At 44.1% G+C, this 24136-nt stretch overlaps 2 protein-coding genes across 2 annotated transcripts; both read left to right on the top strand.

The window, feature by feature from the left end:
- Window positions 1–416: 416 nt before the first annotated feature.
- LOC133823482 (probable sarcosine oxidase) lies at window positions 417–1937 on the top strand. The gene has a single exon (XM_062256287.1). It carries the CDS (start codon window positions 524–526, stop codon window positions 1760–1762), a length of 1239 nt encoding a protein of 412 aa, XP_062112271.1. The 5' UTR covers window positions 417–523; the 3' UTR covers window positions 1763–1937.
- Window positions 1938–15176: 13239 nt separating this feature from the next.
- Window positions 15177–16291, top strand: LOC133821567 (uncharacterized). The gene is made up of 2 exons (XM_062253783.1): window positions 15177–15619; window positions 15706–16291. Exons 1-2 carry the CDS (start codon window positions 15353–15355, stop codon window positions 16057–16059), a joined length of 621 nt encoding a protein of 206 aa, XP_062109767.1. The 5' UTR covers window positions 15177–15352; the 3' UTR covers window positions 16060–16291.
- The last annotated feature ends 7845 nt before the right edge of the window (window positions 16292–24136 follow it).

Here is a 24136-nt window from a genome sequence, read left to right as displayed (position 1 = left end):
TTTGATACTCTCTGTTTTTAATAATACTTATATGGTACTCTGTATTTTAAAATCGTACATATTTGGTACCCTAAACTCAGATTTGATAAATAAAATTTTGTCAATTTAATCAAACTGCTGTCAATTATGTAAGTTACAAATTTAAATTTAATTATATAATTACATATAACTTATGACAGTTTGATCATATTAACAAAATTTTATCTATCAAATCTGAGTTTAGGGTACCAAATATATACGATTTTAAAATACAAATTACCATATAAGCATTATTAAAAACAGAGGGTACCAAAATAATATTTTGCAAAAAGATAAGGTATCAAATAAGTATATTCCCTTATCCCTTATAGTTTGGCACACACAAAAATTAATATTAATTTAACTTTTTCAACGGTAAATAAAGAGTGGCAAGATTGAAATTAAACCAAAAAGACAGTGCTTTTAGCGTAATGAACAGATGAAAACAAGACTCGAACACGCCTCATATAAGAAACCATTGCTATGACTCTTTCTTGACTCAACCATGGAATATTCCACCGAAGAATTCGACGTTATAGTCATTGGCGCCGGAGTCATGGGAAGCTCCACCGCTTATCAAACCGCAAGGAGAGGCCAAAAAACTCTCCTCTTAGAACAATATGATTTCCTCCACCACCGTGGCTCCTCCCACGGTGAGTCACGCACCATACGGGCAACGTACCCGGAGGACTACTACACTGATCTCGTCCTTGAGTCCTACGCTCTCTGGGAACAGGCCGAGTCTGAAATCGGCTACAAGGTCTACTTCAAGGCCCACCAGTTTGACATGGGCCCATCCGATTCCAAAATCCTCAGGGCCGTCATCGCCAGCTACCGCAGAAAATCCCTCCCTCACCGGGCCTTAAACAGCCAACAAGTAGCCGAGCAATTTTCGGGTCGGATTCAGATACCTGAAAACTGGGTCGGGGTTTACTCGGACAAAGGCGGGGTAATTAAGCCATCTAAGGCTGTTTCCATGTTCCAAACTCTTGCTTTGAAAAACGGCGCCGTATTGAAGGACAACTCCGAAGTTAAAGAAATCAAGAAGATAGGCGGAGAAAACGACGGCGTTTTGGTCACCATCGCTAGTGGCGAGAGTTTCCGCGGAAAGAAATGCGTGGTGACAGTAGGGGCTTGGACTAGGAAGTTAGTTAAAACGGTATGCGGGGTTGAATTACCGATTCAGCCCTTGGAGACCACCGTGAGTTACTGGCGAATCAAAGAGGGTTATGTATCCGATTACGCCATCGACAACGGTTTCCCGTCATTCGCAGGCTACGGAGATCCATACATATGCGGAACGCCATCGTTCGAGTACCCGGGTCTGATTAAGGTTGGGATCCACGGCGGGTACCCTTGCGATCCAGATAAAAGGCCGTGGCGACCTGGGATGTCTCTCGGGGCCATGAAGGAGTGGATTCAGAAGCGGTTTTCGGGTAGGGTAGATTCAAGCAAACCGATTACAACCCAGTTGTGCATGTACTCAATGACCCCAGATGAGGATTTTGTGTTGGACTTCTTGGGTGGGGAGTTTGGAAAAGATGTGGTGATGGGTGGTGGGTTTTCGGGTCACGGGTTCAAGATGGCACCAGCGGTGGCTAGGTTGTTGGCCGATCTGGCGTTGACCGGGGAAACCAAGGGAAATGGCCTCAAGTACTTTAGGATAGGAAGGTTTGTGGAGAACCCGAAAGGTAATGTCAAAGAATATTCCGAGGAGCAAATAAATAATTGTGGGTGGATATGATATTCGATAAGTGGGAGTGATGCAGATTAGAGTAGTGGAGTGTTTTATTATTATTATTATTATTATTATTATTATTATTATTATTATTATGTAGAATAGTAGATATTGTAGAGTAGTATAGTGCATAAAATACATCAATAATTAAAAAAACGCTATGCGGCACCTCTTTGGTTCAGTTGTCTTTTTCTTCTCATCTCCATGTTAATTGTTTTCTTCATCATCATACCCGTTCATACTCAGGTTTACTACCATAGAGACCATTTTTGCATATCTTCCTATTTCTCTTTCACTCTCCCTTGCTGTGGTAATAGATAGATATTTTATTCTCCTATATCCCCAAACCTTGAATCCTTTTCTTGCATATTCAAGGAGATTGTTGGATAAATCCTCACTTAAACTGTTACAAGTAAAATACAATTACAAGTTTTAAACTCACTTGCCCGAAGGCTTACAAAAGAGGAAACTTTTTCACATGCTCTGTTACAAATTAGTTACAAAGAAACAAACTCAAGATCCTAACAGCTTTTCTAACAAACCCAAAACAGTCTTATCAGATACATTATTCAGAAGACTTTACCCTATATATACCTTTATGCCAGCTTCAGAAGCAGTTCGAATCATCATCATCTTCTTGAAAGCAGATCCAAGAGAGCTCAAAGAAAGTTGAGAAAGAGAGAAGATAGAGAAAACAAGAGAGAGAGTTAGAGAGAGTTTTTTGTAAACAAGAGAAATAGAGAATAACAATAATACTCAGAGGGCTCAGTGAGAAGGGATTACCTTGTCGATTCATCTGTGACTTGGAATCCATTGCCAAAACCTTGTAACAGCTACTTCATAGTGAAGATCCGAGCTTTCCATCTGAGGAGCAGCTCAACGAGGATGTAACCCAATTTTTGGGCGAACCTCGAAAAATTCTGGGTGTTTTCTTCTCTGGTTTTTCTTTTTCTGTTTGTTGGGTTTAGATTGAACTAAGTTTACTGAGTATTTTTCTGGGTTGATTAATTTCGTGGGTTTCATCTCTGGGGTTTGGGACTGAGTTTTAGATTGGGGATCTTAGGGATATTGGTCTGCTAGGGTTTGGGTTACAATAGAAAAGTGGTTCTTTGATTTTCAGATTGATTTGTTTTGGTTTATATCTGATATATATTAAACTGTGTCGTTTTGCCTTTTGACTCTTAGTCAAAAAGCAGAGGTGTTAAAGGTCCTTTTTGACCTTGAAACTACTGAGTGATTTTTTTTGTTTGGTGTAGGGTTATTACAGTAAAATTCCTACAGTGGTATCAGAGCCAGGTTTTGGCTAGAAGGAGCAACAAAAATTCACATCAGGGAGAAGAACAACAAAATCAAATCTGGAAGGAGATAACATAGCAGAACCCGTTCAAGATCCTAAAGAAGTTCAAGAAGAATTTGTGGATATACCACTGACTGAACCTGCTAAAATCCCTAATATTTTTCTTGATTCAGATTTAAATAACATGAGTAATATTAAGGTTGACATTGACAAATTCGATGGTTCTGGTGATTACAGGATTTGGAGAAGAAAAATTAGATCGCTGTTGGCTCAACAGAAGCTATTGAGGGTATTAGAAGACCCAATCGAATGGCCTGAGAATACTTCTAAAATCCAACAGGAAGAGCTACTGGAAACAGCAACTGGTATTATCATCTTCAACTTATCAGATGCAATCATTAGACTGGTTGACAAAGAAGAAACACCAGCCAAGATTTAGAATAAGTTGGAGGAACAATTCCAACAAAAATCTCTTACAAACAAGATTTTCTTGAAGGAAAGGATCTTTGGTTACAAGATGAACCATTCCAAGACTCTTGACCAGAATCTTGATGAGTTCTTGAGAATGCACATTGAGCTTGCAAACTCAGGAGAGAATGAGGCTTTGAGTGATGAAAATCAAGCTATTATCATCCTCAACTCATTGCCCGAATCATATAGAGAAGTGAAGACAGCAATAAAATATGGGAGGACAGAGATAACTCTTGAAGAAGTTATTTCTGCCTTGAAGTCAAAGGACCTAGAAATGAAATCTGAAAAATCTGGGAGCTTAAGTGGAGAACTGAGCTTAAGTCGTGGAAGCCCAACTCAAAGGAAACCTTGGCAAAACAGGGGTAGAAGTCATAGCTGTGGACATCACAAGGATAACCACAACCGTGACAAAAGCAGATCACACTCAAAGGGCCCAAGTGATCCTAAAGGTTGCTACAACTGTGGAAAACCTGGGCATTTCAAGAGAGATTGCTATTTCTTGAAAAAGAATAATAGAAACAAACATGAGGGACAGGGAGACTCCAACAACTCTTTATCACTTTCATCAAACAATAAACATGAATTTCAAAATGCTAATTTGATTGATGGATATGAAAGTGAAGAAGTCTATGTAGCCTCATCATCTTTTAAAGATGATTGGATACTAGACTCGGGCTGTACTTTCCATATGACTAATAATAAACATTTGTTGACTGATTTCAGGGATTCAACAAAAGGGAAAGTGATCCTAGGAAACAACCAATACTGCAATATAGAAGGCTCGGGTTTAGTGAACTTCAGAATGTTTGATGGAGTTATTAGAACCCTAAGTGGAGTGAGGTATGTTCCAAATCTGTCCAGATATCTTATTTCACTAAGTGTGCTTGATGATGTGAAGGTGGAAAGCAAAATCAAGGAAGGGCAAATCAAACTGTGCAAAGGATCTATGGTGATTATGAAGGGAGTCAAGAAAGAAGGCCTATACTATCTAATAGGTGAACCAGTTGGAAAAAGTCACAATACAGTGACAGAACCACCAGAAGACTCAAAGGCAATACTTTGGCACAGAAGACTAGGCCACATTAGTGAAAGAGGACTACAGATTGTGAGTGACCAGCAACTATTGGGAAAGGACAAAGTCAGTAAAGTGGATTTCTGTGAGTATTGTGTACTTGGGAAACATCATAGGCTCAAATTCAAAACAGGTACACACAAAACTAAAGCTATACTAGAGTATATTCATTCTGATTTATGGGGTCCAGAAAAAACTGCTACACATGGGGGTAACACTTATTTCATGTCTATAGTAGATGATTTCTCTAGAAAAGTGTGGCTGTTTTTGCTTAAACATAAAAATGAGGCATTTATCAAATTTAAACAGTGGAAAATGATGATAGAAAACCTAACTAATAAGAGGATAAAGACCCTTAGGACTGATAATGGCTTAGAGTTTTGCAATTATGAATTTGACCTATATTGTAAAGAAAATGGAATCCAAAGACACAGAACAGTCAGACTAACACCTCAACAAAATGGTGTGGCAGAAAGAATGAATAGGACTATTTTAAATAAAGCTAGGTGCATGATGATACAATCTGGTTTATCTCATGGTTTTTGGGGAGAGGCAGTTATGACATCTGTTTATTTAATAAACAGATGTCCTTCAAGTGTCATTGAGTTCAAAACTCCAGAAGAAAAATGGTCAAGTAAACCACCTGATTTGTCTAACCTTAAAGTCTTTGGCTGTGCAGCTTATGTACACCAAAGCATTGGCAAACTAGAACCTAGAGCAATTAAAGGAGTGTTCCTAGGGTATCCCGAGGGAGTTAAGGGATACAGAGTTTGGCTAAGGGATAAGGGTGGGTTTAAAACTATCATAAGCAGGGATGTAATTTTTCAAGAAAATATATTTCCTTGTTTTACTAACACTAATCCTGCAGGTACACAAACTAATACTAACCCTGCAGGAACTATAAGTTTTAACCCAGAAATTTCAAATCAAGAAGAGGAACAAACACAAGACATAAATTAGGTGGAACCAACCATTCACCAACCAGAATCCGATATAGTTCAGGTGGAACATACTGAAGATGAAACACAGAGAATGGAACCTGAAGAACCTCATGAACATCTAGCAGATTATCAATTGACCCGAGACAGAGAAAAAAGGATTCCTAAGCCTAATCTAAAATACAGTTTCAATATATGGAATGAAGACCTTGCCTATGCCTTTATGAGTAACTTAGAAGCTGACTCAGAAGAACCACAAAGCTATGAAGAAGCAGTAAAGGGTAATAAAGCAAAAAACTGGGTACAAGCTATGAAGGATGAGATGAAGTCACTACACAAGAATCAGACCTGGAAATTGGTACCTAAACCTAAGGGAAAGAGTATAATAGCCTGCAAATGGTTATTCAAACTAAAGGAAGGAAGGACCAATTAAGAACCTATAAGGTACAAAGCTATATTGGTTGCTAAAGGTTTTACACAGAAAGAAGGAATAGACTTCACAGAGATTTTTTCACCAGTAGTAAAATACAAAACTATTAGAATTATCCTATCATTAGCTAATCAGTTCAATATGGAAATAGACCAGATGGATGTGACCACTGCTTTTCTACATGGGGAACTAGAGGAAGACATCTATATGCAACAACCTAAGGGGTTTGAGGTCAAGAGGAAAGAAGATCATGTGTGCAAACTGATTAAGTCCTTGTATGGACTTAAACAGTCACCTAGGCAATGGAACAAGAAGTTTGATGCATTCATGATGAAGCTAGGGTTCACTAGGAGTTACTATGATACTTGCTTATACTTCAAAAGTACTAAGGTAAGTGAGGTTATCTACTTACTACTGTATGTAGATGATATGTTGATCATTAGCAAGGAAAGGTCTCGGATTGAGGTGATGAAAGGGTTACTCAAGAAGAATTTGAAATGAAGGACCTAGGGACAGCTACAAAGATACTAGGGATTACTATAAAAAGGGACAGAAGTAATGGAAGGCTTAGTATGACTCAAGAGGACTACATTCACAAGATTATAGAGAAGTTTTCTATGAAGGGAGCTAAACGTGTCTCTCAACCTATCACAAATTAGTATACCTTATCTAAGGAATAATGCCCTAAGACTAAAACAGAAGAAGAAGAGATGAGTAAGGTACCCTATTCTAATGCTGTGGGGTCTATAATGTACTTAATGGTTTGTACTAGACCTGATCTAGCCTATGCCATTAGTGTTCTTAGCAAGTATATGTCTAATCCTGGGAGAATACACTGGTTAGCTATGAAATGGTTATTCAGATATCTAATTGGATCTACTAAGGTGGGCTTAGTCTACAAACAGCAACAGGCAAGTACTATAATAGAGGGATACAGTGATGCGGACTATGCAGGGGATAGGGATAGTAGGAAGTCTACATCTGCTTATATGTTTTTAATGGGAGGAAACTGTGTTAGCTGGAAGGTTCAACTACAACCTGTTGTGGCACTATCAACTACAGAATCTGAGTATATAGCAACTACTGAAGCTATAAAGGAAGCTATATGGATAAAAGGCCTAATGGAGGAAATAGAACTCCTTAATGGAATCCCTACTGTCTACTCAGATAGCCAAAGTTGTGTTCACCTATGCAAAAACCCTATGTTTCATGATAGAACTAAGCACATAGAGATAAAATACCACTTTATTAGAGACAATGTGACCCCATTGACAAAGTGCCTACAGAAGACAACCCATCTGATATGGGAACTAAAGTGGTAACCCTAACTAAATTTAAGCACTGCTTAAATTTACTAGGGATTGACACAGGGTGGTGAACATAACAGATCAGAGCAAAGACCCTCAGGTGGACAAATCATTAGCAACACACATATATATATATATATATCAGCTCAAGTGGGGATTCAGGTGGAAATTGTTGGATAAATCCCTCTTAAACTGTTACAAGTAAAATACAATTACAAGTTTTAAACTCACTTGCCCGAAGGCTTACAAAAGAGGAAACTTTTTCACATGCTCTGTTACAAATTAGTTACAAAGAAACAAACTCAAGATCCTAACAGTTTTTCTAACAAACCCAAAACAGTCTTATCAGATACATTATTCAGAAGACTTTACCCTATATATACCTTTATGCCAGCTCCAGAAGCAGTACGAATCATCATCATCTTCTTAAAAGCAGATCCAAGAGAGCTCAAAGAAAGTTGAGAAAGAGAGAAGACAGAGAAAACAAGAGAGAGAGTTAGAGAGAGTTTTTTGTAAACAAGAGAAATAGAGAATAACAATAATACTCAGAGGGCTCAGTGAGAAGGGATTACCTTGTCGATTCATCTGTGACTTGGAATCCATTGCCAAAACCTTGTAACAGCTACTTCATAGTGAAGATCCGAGCTTTCCATCTGAGGAGCAGCTCAACGAGGATGTAACCCAATTTTTGGGCGAACCTCGAAAAATTCTGGGTGTTTTCTTCTCTGGTTTTTCTTTTTCTGTTTGTTGGGTTTTGATTGAACTAAGTTTACCGAGTATTTTTCTGGGTTGATTAATTTCATGGGTTTCATCTCTGGGGTTTGGGACTGAGTTTCAGATTGGGGATCTTAGGGATATTGGTCTGCTAGGGTTCATGTTACAATAGAAAAGTGGTTCTTTGATTTTCAGATTGATTTGTTTTGGTTTATATCTGATATATATTAAACTACTGAGTGATTTTTTTTGTTTGGTGTAGGGTTATTACAGTAAAATTCCTACAGAGGTGAATGTGGTTACCAAATCGGTACAAGTTATGTTCCTTGGGCTGTCTAATATATTTACTCCATTGCAATGAGGTATGTTTTGTGCCATTAACTCAATTCTTACGACAAATTCAATATCTTTACTACGAAAAAATACATTGAAATCAATATACAAATATAGATGATATATATTTATATGATTCTTGTTGGATTATAATTTTGATACATTAGAAATCGTACGTTGAAATTTGATATATATATATATATATATATCAAAGCAACTTTGAAATCAATATGCATATGTGTTCAATATATGTTCAAATTTGAAGAATGTTAATATATTTATGTTTCCACCTTGAAATCAAAATGTATGTGTTTGAACTTTGAAATCAATGTATATGTCTGTTTGAACTTTGAAGGGTGAATATGTTTCTAAATATATTTAAGTTCAAAGAAGGTTTTCCAAGAGTAGTCATATATACATATTAACTATTTGATGAAATGCTAGTTAGGGAAATTTCAAAATATCACGTGTACCAACCTCCAATCGTATATTATGTCTCTGGCTTTTGTTTCTTTTTAATATAGTGTTGCCTTTGCAAGGAATCATTCTTTAAATGTTCTTCTGGTCTGTTTTATGTTAACTAAGTTAATATAGACATTATCTCTGTCTTTCTCAATTCTTCGGTATATTAAGAAGGTTCTCCCTAACTATCTCTTTACAATATATATAGATTTATTTTTATATATATATATTATATAAAAAGAGTGTAGATAATTTTTTTATTTGTTTTAAGTTAACATCAACAGAGTATTCTTATATTTACTTGTAAATTGTGAACATGACTTAAGCTTAGAAAAAATTAAATAAATAAAAAAATTAAACAAATTAAAATAAAATATTTTTTTAGATATTTTACATTGATAATTATTTAAAAATAATGAAAACATATGTTTTATAACTTAAATAAAATTTAATTAAAGTTAAGCTTCACGTATTAGAATAATATTGTCATCTCTCAAAATTTAAGGGATGATGTGGCAAATGAAAAAGCAGCACGTGGCATCACAAATCATAAAAAAACAACAAAGTATTGCAGAAGGCTATGGGGACTCAGTTGAAGTTCAGCACGACCTTTCATCCTCAGACTGATGGACAGTCTGAGAGGACGATTCAAGTATTGGAGGATATGCTCAGAGCATGTGTGATTGACTTTGAAGGATCTTGGAGTAAGTATCTTCCATTGATTGAATTTTCATATAATAATAGTTACCAATCGACGATTGGAGTGGCTTCCTATGAGATGTTGTATGGGAGGAGATATAGATCACCCATTCATTAGGACAAGATGGGTGAGAGGAAGTATTTGGGGCTGGATATGGTTCAGAAGACAAATGAAGCTATTGAGAAGATCCGAGCTAGGATGCTCGCCTCACAGAGCAGACAGAAAAGCTATGTTGATCCCAAGCGTAGAGACGTGGAATTCCAGGTTGGGGACCACATGTTTCTTCGGGTTTCACCACTGTGAGGGATGAGGAGATTTGGAAAGAAGGGCAAGTTAAGCCGTAGGTTCATCAAACCTTTTGAGATCTTGGAAAGGATCGGTCAGGTGGCTTACAGGTTAGCTTTGCCACCGTCGTTGTCAGGAGTCCATGACATATTCCATGTTTCTATGCTCCAGAAGTACGTCTCAGATACGACACATGTGTTGAAGTATGAAGATCTGGAATTGCAGACAAATCTGTCTTATGAGGAAGGACCGGTTCAGATTTTGGATTGAAAAGATAAATACTACGAAATAAGACGATTCCTCTTGTTAAAGTGTTGTGGAGGAATAGTAGGGTCGAGGAAGCAACCTGGGAGCTTGAGTCAGCGATGCGGGATTAGTATCCCGAATTACTCAGGTAAATTTCGAGGATGAAATTTTCATTAGGAGGGGATGGTTGTAACAACCCAAAATTACTAATAAGGCTTAAGGGCCTTAATTAGTGTGCCGGGAGAGCATAACTGGATTATGAATGATTTAAATGATTAAATGCATGCTTATATGACTAATTGGATAAATGTGATGCATGACTGTGTACTAGTATGCATGTAGGCCTTGTTTAGGTTATAAGGGTATATTCGTAATTTTGGCATGTTGAGGGCATAAGTATAAATATTTGTGATAGATTGTTGAGACCACATTATTATGTGGATATATTTGTAGCTTGTGACTCAAGGCGATCCTAGTGAGCGGTTTAGCGGAAAAGTCCCGGTGGGAATTTATACCCGATTCAGGGCGAGCCTGGGGGTATTTCTGGGAATTCAAGAAATATATTGGAGTCTATTTGAAATTGAGGAATATAATTGGGGATTAGTTAGGTGTTGGGAAGTAAAAGATAAATATTAGAGACATTCGAGGAATTAGGGGGAATTGGGAGCAAATGACTAAAATGCACCTAGATTGATTTAAATGCTTAGGAATTATTGGAGGGTAAATTGGTCATTGTGTTTAAAAATCAGAGATAAGTATTACTGCTTTATGGCTTTAGTGGAAGTTGTAGAAAGACTTAGAAGTTAAAGAAAATAAAAGAAGAAGGAAATTGAAAAGGAAAGAAGGAAAAAATAGAAGTTTATTTTCTCTCTCTCTTGGTTTAGGTCTTCTTCCCCACTTCTTGAAGGAACTTGGAGCTAAAATTTAAAGGAGCTTTAGGCTAAGGCCTTACAATTGGGACCTTGATCAAGTTTGAGGATTCAGCAGGAATTAGTCATCCAATTTAGGTAAGTTTCAAGGTTTTTCTCTTGAGTTTCTGGTTTTAGCTGAAATGGTTTGCTAAGCTGAGTTTTAATGGGAATTCTAGGGAATTAAGGCTGAGGTTTTGAGGAGGGAAAGCTAAGAGAGTGTGGAGGATAGCCTAAGGTCAAATTTCTCCATTGAAGGTAAGAAACTCTGGACTTGGTCACTTGAATTCTGAAGATTTTTTGATGTTTTGTTGAGTTTTTGAGTTTCAAGATCAATCATGGTAGTTTCTTTATTTTGGGGTGTGTGTGGTTGAGTTTTGTATGGTTGGGTCTTATGGGGTGAGTTATAGATGAGGGTAGGCTTGTATTGATGTTTGGTTGAATTTTGGATGAGTTTTGGAGAGGTTTGGCTTGGGGAAAATTGAAGGAAGAAAAACAGGGTTTGGCTGTGCTATGACTAGCGTTATAGCACTAATCTTTGGGCGCTACAGCGCTAGGCCTTGTGGTCTGGGCACCTGTTGGCTCTGCTTGTAGCGCTATAGCGCCCTCTTTATGGCGCTATAGCGCTACCCTATTTCCAGAAGAGGGTTTTTGGGTTATTTCTTAGGGTTTTTGCCCGGGGGCTCGGGGTTTGATTCCACCACCCCGTTTGGTGGAATTAGGGCTTCCCGAGGGCTCGGGATTGGTCCCGAGGTTAGTTTTTGGGATTGAAGTTTGGTAATGGTTCTAACTTATGACCGTGACTAGGTGTACGCTAGGGCTCGGAAGGGATCGTGCTTGAGGGTTGTTATCATTGATCAAAGTGTTGACGCGGTACTTCGCCAACAGGTAATTAAGAGAAAGAGAGGAAGGGATTAGTGCCGAATGTAGAACCGTAACAGATGTAAGATCTTAGTGAATGAAATAGGTGACTAGTCAATATTATTGATCAAGACACGTTTTTGAGTGGTTCAAAGGTTAAAATCCTTCTACTCCACTAGTCAATATTATTGATATATTCCGGGTATTTGGTTACAAAGTATATCTCTCCAGAGACTATTTTTTCCAACCCTTATCAACTCCCAGGGTCTCCATATTTATAGGAGAAGGCACCTGGAAGTTGGTAAGGAGGTCATCCCATGACCTTCTTATTTTTCATATCAACTCTGTGACATTCATGATTAATTCCTAAACCTGACACATAAGTATGGTCAAATCGATAGGTAAGGAGATAATGGGTCGCACGGCCCAACCCAGCTGTGGGTGTCTGAACACGCACGTTCCTACAGCGTGTCCGAGAAGTCAGGGAGATATCGGACACGTGATGTCAGATATATGCATGTTTATCTTGCGTGTGTTGACTTTACAAGGGGTCATAGCCTCCATATCTAGCTCGTACCACGAGCTGTGCATCTGACTCGACCTTCGGCCTTCCGATTCCTTGCTCCAGTCTTGGGAGTCTTGGCGAGTCCTTGAGGATTCCTCGAGCTAAGGGGGGTACGACCTCAAGACAGGAGCTCCGACCTGGGGGATGTTTATGGACTAACCATGATTAGTCCGAAGCTCGGCCTGCTAATCAGCCCGTGGGAAAATCAGGCCGTACATCTGCCCCCCAAGCTCCTGCTCGTGGTATATGACATCGTATATAAGACCATAGCAGGGGATTTTAGACTTCCCCACAACTCTTCGCATTCCACTCTTTATGCAGGCGCCTGATACGTGGCACATCGTGGGTGGTGACGGTACGTCTTACGAGAACTGCATTTAATGGCCTAGCCTATGCCCAGCCGTCATTTCGTATTTCGAGTGGAAGGCCTCGAATCCCTCATCAGGGCCATCCAAGAGCCTTCTACACGTGATCCTTCACGCATATAAAAAGGGGGTGGCCACCCTACGCACGGGCCACCCTTTCATTCGAAATTTTTCAAACCTCTTTTCCTCTTTCCTCTCCATATTCCAGAAGAACGAAACCCTTGACTCTGTTGCTGCCATTTTCATCGTTCAAGAAGCTTAGGCGCACGGATTTCTCCGAAGCTTTGGAAGCTACTACACCGACGAAGCTCCTACCAACGCAACACTCTCGTCTACCTCCCAGTCATACACAGTAAGTTTCCTGACCCTGCGTACTTTGAAAACATGCTACTGTAGCTTAGGTAAAAAATTTCACTGTAGCCGCATGCAAGGGTTTTCTGGGTTTTGTGGATATGGAGGGTGACAACCCTTTTTAGGTTAGGGTATATTTGTTGTAGGAAATTGCTTTAGAGTATGGGTTTCAGGATACTTTTTTTGGGGAAAATTTCTGGGTAGGAGTTTTGGGAATTTTGGGTGCAAAACCGGGTAGCTTAGGGAACACGCCTCATAAGCGGTTTTGGAATTTTCTGCATATTGAAACTTCCCCCCCAAGGCAAATTCTATTCTGAACCCCCTGACACACGAATTCCGAGTAATCTGGGATCTGTTGGGAGTATACGCGCGTGTTCACTGAACCGCGTGGTTCCACTCTCCACGTACTGGGCTTACCTCAGCTCGTGCAAATAATAATTGCTTCTTCCTCCTGCTTGGGTCGCCTTTTCTAAAGTTTTTTCTTTTGTTCGCTAGGCGACCAGATGGCTCCAAAAAAGAATTTCCCCCAGAAGAACGTTGGAAGCCCGGCCCCCCAGCAGGAGAAAGGAAAGGCGGTGATGCCTAGCTCCCCGATCCCCCGTTTCGGGCCGGCAGTGGAGAAGGAGGTCGAGGTGGCCCCTGATGCATTCTTTGAGGCGGAGAGAATCATCTCAAAGATAACCGATCAGACGAAGATTAACAAACTCTTCCTCACTCACAACATCGCGCTGGGGAAAGCCTCCGTCATTGCCCGACCTGCTGCGGAGGGCGAGCGGAGCTGCTCGCCGCTCGACGAATCGTTCGCGGCCTGGAGCGGTGAACACTTTAAGGCAGGGGCCTTCCTTCCCCTGGATCAGTACTTTGCTGATTTCTTGAACTTCGTGGGGTTGGCCCCATTTCAGCTCCCCCCCAACTCCTACCGTCTGCTGGCAGGGTTGAGGAACTTATTCCAGAAGCATGAGTGGGAGGTCCCCACTCCTGCGGATATTTTATATTTCTTTTGCCTCAAAGCCAGCCCGGACCAGTGGGGGCGAGGCGACGGGTTTTACTATTTAACCCGTTTTCCCAACACGGCGGCGGTCATCGAGCTTCCTAGCCATCCTAATGATTTAAAGGACCAGTTCTTCATGTCGACTGGTTTCCGAAACTGCGAGCACCACTATTTCAATCGTCCTCGTAAGTTGCTCCCATCCTTAGCTCTCCTTTTAAGCGTTATTTTAGCTCCTCCCATACTCCATTCTGACTCAAACTAATCTTGCAGCCATCTTCGCGAGGACCGAAAAGTCTGTGACCCTCGGGGGCCAATATGACACGCTGGCGGGCTTGCCCCCCAGCAAGAAGGATTATCGCGCACTCATGACGGACGAGACGATGGTGTTCTGCAAGCTGATTTTTCCAAATCAGACCTTGAACCTAAAGAGGCCCCGGGGGCCGCCCCCAGCTCGGGACACCAGACTTGTCATCGTGGAGGAGGTCGCGGGTGAGGAAGATGAGGAGGACGAGGCGGCCGAAGTCCCGCTCGTGAGAAGCAGGAAGAGGACCTTGGACGTCGCCCAGAGCATGGGCGAGGAGAGGATCCAATCCGGAGCAGCCGCGGGTCCTTCTGGCCAAGGTAACTCTTGCTTGTTTAGGAGTCTAGATAGGGCCGCTGCAGACCCCCGACTGGCTAGGTTCAATCCTAGGCAGCTCGTCCATCATCACAGGAGCGATCCGGACATGAACACACTTCTGCTCCATTGTGTCGACCAGCTCGTGCTGGATCACCAAGAGAGTCGGCCTAAGGGTACCGTAGTAGTAGATAATACCCTAGCCTTTAGGTCGATCCTATTCGAGGAGTATGGGACCAACCTACGCACATGGCCATCACTCCAGAGGGGTATCTATGCTCCGGGGCTTAGGCAGTATGTAGAAGAATCTAGCCCCGAGTCAGAACCGGACCCAGAACTTGCGCCAGTTTGGGAAATAATTGTCTTAGGCTCTTCCAGCTCAGGGGGTAGGGCTCCCTTAGTATTCGTATACTTTTTAGCGTTAACCCTTTGTCTTTATCTCTGTATGATTGCTAACTTGTAATAACCATGTTTTTTGTTTGACAGAAGAGATGTCTCAGCCCGAGGATAGGTTGCGGGGCGTGGTCTTCGGGGGGGAACCCCTCAGCTGGGCCAAGACAGAAAAGGCTCCGGGGTTCTAAGAGCACTGCTGGGGTCTCCACCAAATCTCCGGCAAAGGAGAAGGAGAAAACCCCGTTAGCCCAGGTCGTGGGGGCGATCCTTCCTGCTGCCGGAGCAGGACAAATGCCTCCACTGCCTCAGCGAGTTCCGCCTGCCACCCAGGATGTAGGAATGGAGATCAGGACTCCGTCTGTGGTGGCCTCCGAAGTACGCATCCCGGTCAATCCCCAGGACCTGGAGAAGATCCTAGAGGCCTTCCGGGGAACGGTGTACGAATCGGCGAACTACGCCGTTAGCCATATCTATAAGTTCACCGAGAAGGAACTCCGGACTATTGAGACAATGAGCCCGGTTGACGTTATGGACTCTTCAATGAGCATGACCCTAACGGTAAGCTGCCCTATTCTTTCAAAGCTTTTACCATTACACTCTGCCTTATTTTTCATCTGAGCCAATTTATCTTTCATTCCTCGCAGGGTGTCGTCGCCCTTCACCGGAGCATAATCAGGGCCAGAACTCAGCTCGATGACATGAGGACCGAGCACCAGGCCACCCTTCAGAAGGTTAAGGCGACTAAGGATGCCCTGGCGACCTCGAAGGTCGAGTTGGAGAAGACCCAGGTCGACTTGGAGAAGACCCTCTTGAAGGTCCAGGAGCTCGAGACCTTCCTTGCCACCTCGCAGGCAGACCTCGAGGCAGCGAAGACTGAGATCCAAGCCGCCCTGAAGGCCGAACGGACCACCTCGGAGCAGTCCATGCAGGATCTGTTCTATCACTGTTGGGTCTACAATCCGGAGGCTGACTTCTCTTTCATGCCACCGAGTCTCTAGGCGCGCTTGCTGGTGAAGTTCCAAGCTCGCCTCGACAAAGAGGCGCCGCCTTCGGAGACTGGGAAAGCCTCTGGTGCGGCGGAGCAAGGTGAAACGACGACCTCCAAAGGGCCGACTGACGGAGCTTAGGGTGCTTTTTTTTTTTTGCCTTTGAATATTTTGAAGTATTTTATGTAACCTTTGCATGAGGTGTTTTCACCTCGAGACAATTTGCCTTACACTTTTAACTTATATTTTTTCATGCTTTTGGCTACAATATATATATATATCTTTTTGATAAACTTAGTTCGTGTTAACCGTTATTTATATCTCGAGCTCTGAAAAGAACAGCGATAAATAGATTTACATCAACTTCTAAGTTTTATGACCCAGTTAAAACCAGGAACTTATTTATAAAACTTAGTTCGTGTTAACTTCTATCCGTATCTCGAGCTCTTTAAGAAGAACAACGAAAAATGGATTTATATTAACTTCTAAGTTTTATGACCCGGTTAAAACCAGGAGCTTATTTAGAAAACTTAGTTCGTGTTAACTTCTATCCGTATCTCGAGCTCTTTAAGAAGAACAACGAAAAATGGATTTATATTAACTTCTAAGTTTTATGACCCGGTTAAAACCAGGAGCTTATTTAGAAAACTTAGTTCGTGTTAACTTCTATCCGTATCTCGAGCTCTTTAAGAAGAACAACGAAAAATGGATTTATATTAACTTCTAAGTTTTGTGACCTGGTTAAAACCAGGAGCTTATTTGGAAAACTTAGTTCGTGTTAACTTTTATCCATATCTCGAGCTCTTTAAAGAGAACAACAAGAAATAGATTTAAATCAACTTCTAAGTTTTATGACCCGGTTAAAACCAGGATAGGACTTAGTTAGCGTTAACCCTTATCCATATCTCGAGCTCTTTAAGAAGAGCCACGATCCATAGATAAGGATCAACATCTAAGTCGTTAAGGAGACCTGGTTATATCCAGGTACCATATGCCCCCCAAGTAACTGGGAAAGGGTCTTTCGTAGTTACTTTAAGATTACAATTGCAAATATGCGTAAAAAGCTGATTTTTATTAATACATAGAAAGTGGCTTTCCAGGCCTTACAAGTGGATCATTGATAATATTTCTTTAAGTGGATGGCGTTCCAAGTTCATGGGACGGTCCCTCCATCAAGTCGAGATAACTTATAAGTTCCCTCCTTGATGACTTCGATGACCTGGTAGGGTCCTTCCCAGTTTGGTCCCAAGACTCCATCTTTGGGATCTTTTCCGGCCAGGAAAACTCTCCTTAGGACCAAGTCGCCAATGCTAAAGGCGCGTTTTCTGACCTTGGTGTTAAAGTAGAGAGTGATCTTCTGCTGATAATGGGCGAGTTGGAGTTGCGAATCCTCTCTCCTTTCATCAACTAGGTCTAGGGAATGGCATAGGAGCTCATGGTTCCGACCTTGGTCGTAGGACTGGACTCTATGCGACAGAACCTTAACTTCCACGGGGAGGACTGCTTCACTCCTGAAGGTTAGGGAGAAAGGAGTATGACCCGTAGGAGTCCGATGCGAGGTCCGGTATGCCCATAGGACCTGGGGGAGCTGTTCCGGCCAGACTCCCTTTGCTTCATCTAATCTTTTCTTGAGGCTCTCCTTTAGAGTCTTGTTGACAGCCTCGACCTGGCCGTTCGCCTGAGGATAGGCCACGGAAGAGAAGCTTTTCACAATTCCATGCCTGTCACAGAACTCGGTGAACAGGTCGCTGTCGAACTGAGTGCCGTTATCGGAGACGATCTTCTTAGGCAGGCCGAAACGACAGATGATGCTTTTAATCACGAAGTCAAGCACCTTTTTCGACGTGATCGTTGCCAACGGCTCGGCCTCGGCCCACTTAGTGAAGTAGTCCATGGCTACCACGGCGTAACGGACCCCGCCCTTTCCAGTGGGCAGGGCGCCCACTAAGTCTATTCCCCAAACGGCAAACGGCCGAGATCATTTTTAGCTCGACTGGAGGAGCTCGGGTAACCGCAGCGAATCGCTGGCATTTGTCGCAGCTCTTTACGTATGAAATCGGGTCTTTGGACAGAGTCGGCCAATAATAACCTTGCCTGAGAACCTTTAAGGCCAAGCTTTGCCCCCCAGTGTGGTCTCCACAGAATCCTTCGTGAATTTCCTGCAGGATGGCCTTCGCTTCACTTGGAAGAATGCACCGGAGGAGAGGTAAGGAGTGCCCACATCGGTACAACACTCCATCGACTATCGTATATCTAGGAGCTTAATATAGGACTCGCCGCGCATTGTTACGTCCTTCAGGCAGCTTGCCTTTGACGAGATATTCAAGAATGGGGGTGATCCAGGTCGGCCTAGCGTCAATCATCTCGACCTCTACCCGATCTCCTTCTATACTTGGTTTTTCCAAGAATTCTATTCGCACCAACCCCAGGGTCTCTGTCTCTCCCGAGGTGGCAAGCTTGGCAAGAGCATTTTCATTAGCGTTCTGCTCTCGAGGTATCTGTTTGATCGATCCTCGCTCAAATGCGGACAGCTCAGCTTTTACCTTCGCCAAATAGGAGGCCATTTTGGGTCCCCGCGCCTGATATTCGCCCAAAACCTGGTTTACCACAAGCTGGGAGTCGCTAAAGCACTGGACGGAGCTCGCTTTTAACTCATTGGCTATCCTCAGCCCAGCCAACAAAGCTTCGTATTCCGCCTCGTTGTTGGAGGCCTTGAACCCGAACCTTAGCGCCGAGTGGAACCTATGTCCCTCGGGGGATATCAGAATGATTCCTGCCCCGGAGCCGTTTTCGTTGGATGAACCATCTACAAAGATCTTCCACAACGATTGGGGCGAGGTGAGCTAAGATGAGTCCTCCACTGGATTCTCCTGGAATCCCGTTCATTCTGCCACAAAGTCGGCCAAGGCCTGACTTTTTATGGCAGTTCATGGAGTATAGAAAATCTCGAACTGACTGAGTTCGACCGCCCACTTTAACAAACGTCCCGATGCTTCAGGCTTTTGCAAAACCTGCCTTAGAGGTTGATCGGTCATGACGTGTACCGAGTGAGATTGGAAGTACGGCCTGAGCTTTCGCGAGGCCGTGATTAGGCAGAACGCCAATTTTTCCATCAGCGGGTATCGTGATTCTGCCCCGAGGAGTCTCTTGCTGATGTAATAGACTGGCTTCTGAACTTGGTCCTCTTCTCGTACTAGTACGACGCTAGCCGCGTCCTGAGTGACGGCCAGGTAGAGGAAAAGAGGCTCTCCTGCCTTGGGCTTGGATAGCACGGGCGGTTCAGCCAGATGTGCCTTCAGGTTGAGGAATGCGCTTTCGCATTCTACTGTCCATTCAAACTTCTTGTTTCCCCGAAGCAGGTTGTAGAAGGGCAAACACTTATCGGTTGATTTGGAAATAAACTGGTTCAGTGCGGCCACTCTCCCTGTCAAGCCCTGGACATCTTTCCGCGACCTAGGCGAAGGAAGCTCGAGCAGTGACCTGATCTTGTCGGGGTTTTCTTCGATTCCTCGGGTATTAACTATGAACCCCAGGAATTTCCCGGATGTGACACCAAAAGTGCATTTCTGGGGATTGAGCCTCATGCCATATTCTCGTAGTATTTTAAAACATTCTTCCAGGTCGGAAATATGGTTGTCGGCAGTCTTTGACTTGACAAGCATGTCATCAACGTATAGTTCCATGTTTTTTCCGATCTGGTCCACGAACATTCTATTTACTAGCCTTTGGTAGGTAGCTCCGGCGTTCTTCAGACCGAACGACATGACCTTGTAGCAATAGACATTAGTCGGGGTCATGAAGCTGGTGTGTTCCTGGTCCGCCGGATTCATCGCGATCTGATTGTAGCCTGAGTACGCGTCCATAAAGGACATGAGCTCGTGTCCCGCCGTGGCATCCACCAGCTGATTGATCCTTGGCAGTGGAAAACTATCCTTGGGGCAGGCTTTATTCAGATCGGAGAAGTCAATGCAGGTCCGCCATTTCCCGTTGGGCTTTGGAACTAGCACGGGGTTGGCGACCCAAATCGAAAATTTGGCTTCACGGATAAAGCCACATTTTTTGAGTCGGGTCACTTCTTCTTCTAGGGCTTCAGCTCGGGTTGTTCCTAGACGCCTTTGCTTCTGAGACTTGGCAGGAACGCTTTTGTCCAGATGGAGCGTGTGCATGATGACACTCGGGCTAATCCCTACCATGTCCTCATGCGACCATGCGAATACATCTAAATTATCCTGGAGAAATGTAATCAGCTCTGTCTTCCTCTTGCTACAGAGGTTTTTCCCGAGCTTGACCATCCGTGATGGATTTTGTGGATCAAGGTTCACCTCCTCGAGCTCCTCAATAGCCTGGAGCTCGGACCTGTCGTCGCCTATTCGGGGGTCAATGTCCTCACTAAGGGCGACACTTTCCCCTTTGGCGTTTTGAGGTTTTTCAATCTCAGGAGCCGCCAAGGGTTCCTGGGATTCCTCTTCACTAAGAATGGCCATAGCCAGCTGCCCGGGTTTAGATTTTCCCTTCATGGAAATGCTGTAGCATTCCCTGGCAGCGAGCTGATCGCCCTTGATGGTGCAGATTCCTATTGAAGTAGGGAATTTCATGGCGAGGTGTCGAATGGAAGTGATAGCCTCGAAAGCTATGAGCGTAGGTCGGCCCAAAATGGCGTTGTAGGCCGCGGAGCAGTCAATGACCACGAACTCGAGTAGTTTAGAGACTGTCCGAGACTCTTCTCCTAGGGTGATCACCAGCTCGATCGTCCCTATCGCTGCCGATCCTTCTCCCGAAAAACCATACAGCATCATGGAGGTTTCCTTTAGATCGGCGACAGTCAGACCCATCTTCTTTAAGGTGGATCGGAATAAAAGGTTCACCGAACTCCCATTGTCTATCATCACCCTTCTTACTTTCCGGTTGGCAAGCTGGGCTGCTACAACCAAGGGATCATTGTGAGGGAACTGGACATGGCCTGCATCTTCCTCCGTAAAAGTGATTGGTTGCTTCTCTAATCGTTGCTGTTTTGACTGACGCTGCTCCGGGATGAACTCCACTCCGTTCTGAGCTTTTAGTTCATTCACGTATCTCTTCTGGGCGCCTCTGCTCGTGCCAGCCATGTGCGGGCCTCCAGAGATGGTGGATATCTCTCCTCCGACCACGGGAGGAGGGACGTCATGATCTATCCGAGTCCCGGGCTGACTGGCTGGGGCGTCTGGAGCAGGCCGACTCGCTGGGACCCTGTTCCGTTAGTATTGAGCCAAGGGGCCTGCTCGGATGAGAGTCTCTATCTCATCTTTGAGATGCCTACAATCGTCGGTATTGTGTCTAACGTCGTTATGAAAACGGCAGAATTTGGAAGTGTCTCTCTTTCCCTTGTGGTGTTTCAATGGTTCTGGCCTCTTCCAGGGGACCCGAGTAGAGTTGGCCAGGAAGATACTTTCACTGGACTGGGTGAGTTCGGTATATGTCGTGAACATGGGCTTGAACTTGTCTACAGACTTATTCTTCTTTTGGCCGTGTTGATTGTTTTCACCGTTCCCCTTTCTTTTGCTTCCGTCGGGCTGGTTATTCTGTGTGACGTCTCGGGTCGCTACCACGACCTCCGTCCCCACTCCAGCGGGCTGCTCGGGAACCTGGCTGGTTCCCGCGGCTGAGGCTTCGGCTTCTTCCAAATTTATCCATTCTTGGGCTCTATTAAGGAATTCGTTGACCGAACTGACTCCCTTCTTTTGTATATCCTTCCAGAGATCTCCTCCAACAAGGATTCCGGTTCTCATGGCCATGAGCTTGGAGCTTTCATCCGCGTCCCTAGCTCGGGTAGCGAAGTTCGCGAATCTGCTCAGGTAGGCCTTCAGCGTCTCGCCGGGCTGCTGTCTCACATTGGCCAGGGAGTCAGCCTGAACACGGGCGGCCTGGGAGGCGCGGAATGCCCTTTTGAAGTCTGCTGAGAAGGTCTTCCAGGAGCTGATTGACTGTCTTTTTCTTTGCTTGAACCACTGTCTGGCAGGTCCGGTCAGTGTGGAGGGGAAGATCAAGCATCTCAGCTCTGGGCCAATATTATGGACCATCATTAGGGTGTTGAACATCCCTAAATGGTCCGACGGATCTCCGTCCCCGTTGAACTTCGACAAGTGAGGCATACGGAAGCCAGATGGGTATGCCGTCTCTGCTAAGTTGGGGGCGAAGAGTTCCATCTCGTCTCCTGGATCATATTCGTCTTTTTCTTTTTCTGATAGGAGCTTCCTCATCAGTTCCTCCATCTGAGTTAGGCGCTCGAGGGTTTGGTCCTGAGATCCTTGGTTATTCCGGGGCTGCTCAACAGCTCCGGATCCATTGTACATATTAGGTGGGTTATTGCCCCTCGTATCTTGAGATAGGTTGTTTGGGACATTCCCTCCGTTACGTACTTCGGATCGGCCCCCCCCCCCCCCCCCCCGAGCGAGCCTGACTACCATCTCTAGCCCGATCCTCTCTGTGAGAGTTGAGGCAATCTCGAAGGTCGCTTCCCTGGGTGGTCTGGTGACTTTGTGCCGAACTTAGTCGCTGACGTAGGTCTCCTCCAGAGAGATCACTCCGGCGACTGCCGGTCCAATGACTCCTGCTGGATAGGCTTGGAGTCCGTCTTTGGTGGCGAGGACCTGAGCTTTCTTCCGGCACCCTGCTACGCCGGGAAGGTCCCGCTGATGGTGGGTTTCTCCTACTACTCCCGTAAGCTGGGATGTCTCGGACGGGTCGAGGAGGAGATGGATATCTGATCGGAGATGGAGGATGCCTGACTGGAGAAGCGATCCTGGTTCCGTCTGGACGGATCAAATTTGGTGGGGGCCTTTCGGCCCTGCCAACTTGCTGGTCCCGCGCCGGGCGATCTGGACGAGGCATAGGACGGTCTTCGGGGACGGGCTGACGTCGTGGGCCCTCCCCGGATCTCCTCCGGGAATTTCCTCGAGCTCTCCTGGGCGTCCTCGAGGATGGTTGAGAGCTAGGAGTTGACGTCCTAACCGAACGGCTGTACTGCCGTTGTCCGGTCCCAGGCATTTTTCCGAAGTTTGCGTCTCGATGGTCCGATGAAGGGGTGGAGTTGGCTGCTGGAAGTCTATCCGAACGGCTATGCCTGGACCGATTACCCCGGCGAGACTTAGGAGCCTCACCTTGCCTCTCTCCAACGTTAACGTTGGTTGTGAGAGGGGGTAGTCGGGCCAGGATATCCTGGATTTACTGACTAGCAGTTGCTAACTGGCTCCTCAGCTGAGAGTTCTCCATCTCCATCGCAGTATAATAACACGGGTTCGGATTAGGTGGCCGGGGCGCCAAACTACCAGTATCGTCTTGGCCAGCCGGCTGCTTTCCTCGCCGCTGCTGGACTTTAGGAATTTGTTCATCAGGGATGGCGGTATGATGAGCCTCCTGCCCATCATGTTGTTCTGCCTCGTTGCCATGCCTGGATCGAGTAGTCACCATAGTTGGATGTTTGTAGCAGCACTAATCGAACTTGCTCTCAATGAAAGCACCAAACTGTTGACGCGGTTCTTCGCCAACAGGTAATTAAGAGAAAGAGAGGAAGGGATTAGTGCCGAATGTAGAACCGTAACAGATGTAAGATCTTAGTGAATGAAATAGGTGACTCAAGACACGTTTTTGAGTGGTTCAAAGGTTAAAATCCTTCTACTCCACTAGTCAATATTATTGATATATTTCAGGTATTTGGTTACAAAGTATATCTCTCTAGAGACTATTTTTTCCAACCCTTATCAACTCCCAGGGTCTCCATATTTATAGGAGAAGGCACCTGGAAGTTGGTAAGGAGGTCATCCCGTGACCTTCTTATTTGTCATATCAACTCTGTGACATTCATGATTAATTCCTAAACCTAACACATAAGTATGGTCAAATCGATAGGTAAGGAGATAATGGGTCGCACGGCCCAACCCAGCCGTGGGTGTCTGAACACGCACGTTCCTACAGCGTGTCCGAGAAGTCAGGGAGATATCGGACACGTGATGTCAGATATATGCACGTTTATCTTGCGTGTGTTGACTTTACAAGGGGTCATAGCCTCCATATCTAGCTCGTACCACGAGCTGTGCATCTGACCCGACCTTCG

This window comes from Humulus lupulus, chromosome 3 (genome assembly GCF_963169125.1).
Source record: "Humulus lupulus chromosome 3, drHumLupu1.1, whole genome shotgun sequence".
NCBI lineage: Eukaryota > Viridiplantae > Streptophyta > Magnoliopsida > Rosales > Cannabaceae > Humulus > Humulus lupulus.
This window is presented reverse-complemented; position numbering and strand designations above follow the sequence as displayed.